The sequence below is a fragment of the Eimeria mitis genome, genomic scaffold (assembly GCF_000499745.2).
Source record: "Eimeria mitis Houghton genomic scaffold, Emh_scaff6838, whole genome shotgun sequence".
Lineage (NCBI taxonomy): Eukaryota > Apicomplexa > Conoidasida > Eucoccidiorida > Eimeriidae > Eimeria > Eimeria mitis.
Window position 1 is genome coordinate 2357 of NW_013574946.1, and position 283 is coordinate 2639.

The window sequence follows — 283 nt, forward strand, 5'->3', positions numbered from 1 at the left end:
AGCTGCTGCTGCAGCTGCAGCAGCAGAAGCAGAAACACCAGAAAACCCACCAGCACCAGCAGCAGCAGCAGCAGCAGCAGCAGCAGCAGCAGGGAGAGGAGGAGGAGGGGGAGGAGGGAAGCAAAAGGAAGGCCCAAAGTTAACAGCGCAGCTGCCGCCCCCCATAAGCGACACAGCAGGAAAATATTCATCAGCAAGCAGGCCGCAGCAGCAGCTGCTGCTGCTGCTGCTGCTGCTGCTGTTGCTGCTGCTGCTGCTGCTGCTGCTGCTGCTGCTGTCTGTG

The 283-nt window shown here is 60.8% G+C and overlaps 1 protein-coding gene across 1 annotated transcript in view; it reads right to left on the reverse strand.

Annotated features, from left to right (window-relative positions):
* Positions 1-191, reverse strand: part of EMH_0089310 (uncharacterized protein) — a gene marked incomplete at both ends in the record, with an annotated part of 2322 nt that extends 2131 nt beyond the window's left edge. The window contains 1 exon segment of the mRNA XM_013501409.1: positions 1-191. Coding sequence (XP_013356863.1) covers positions 1-191 — 191 coding nt within the window.
* Positions 192-283: the final 92 nt, after the last annotated feature.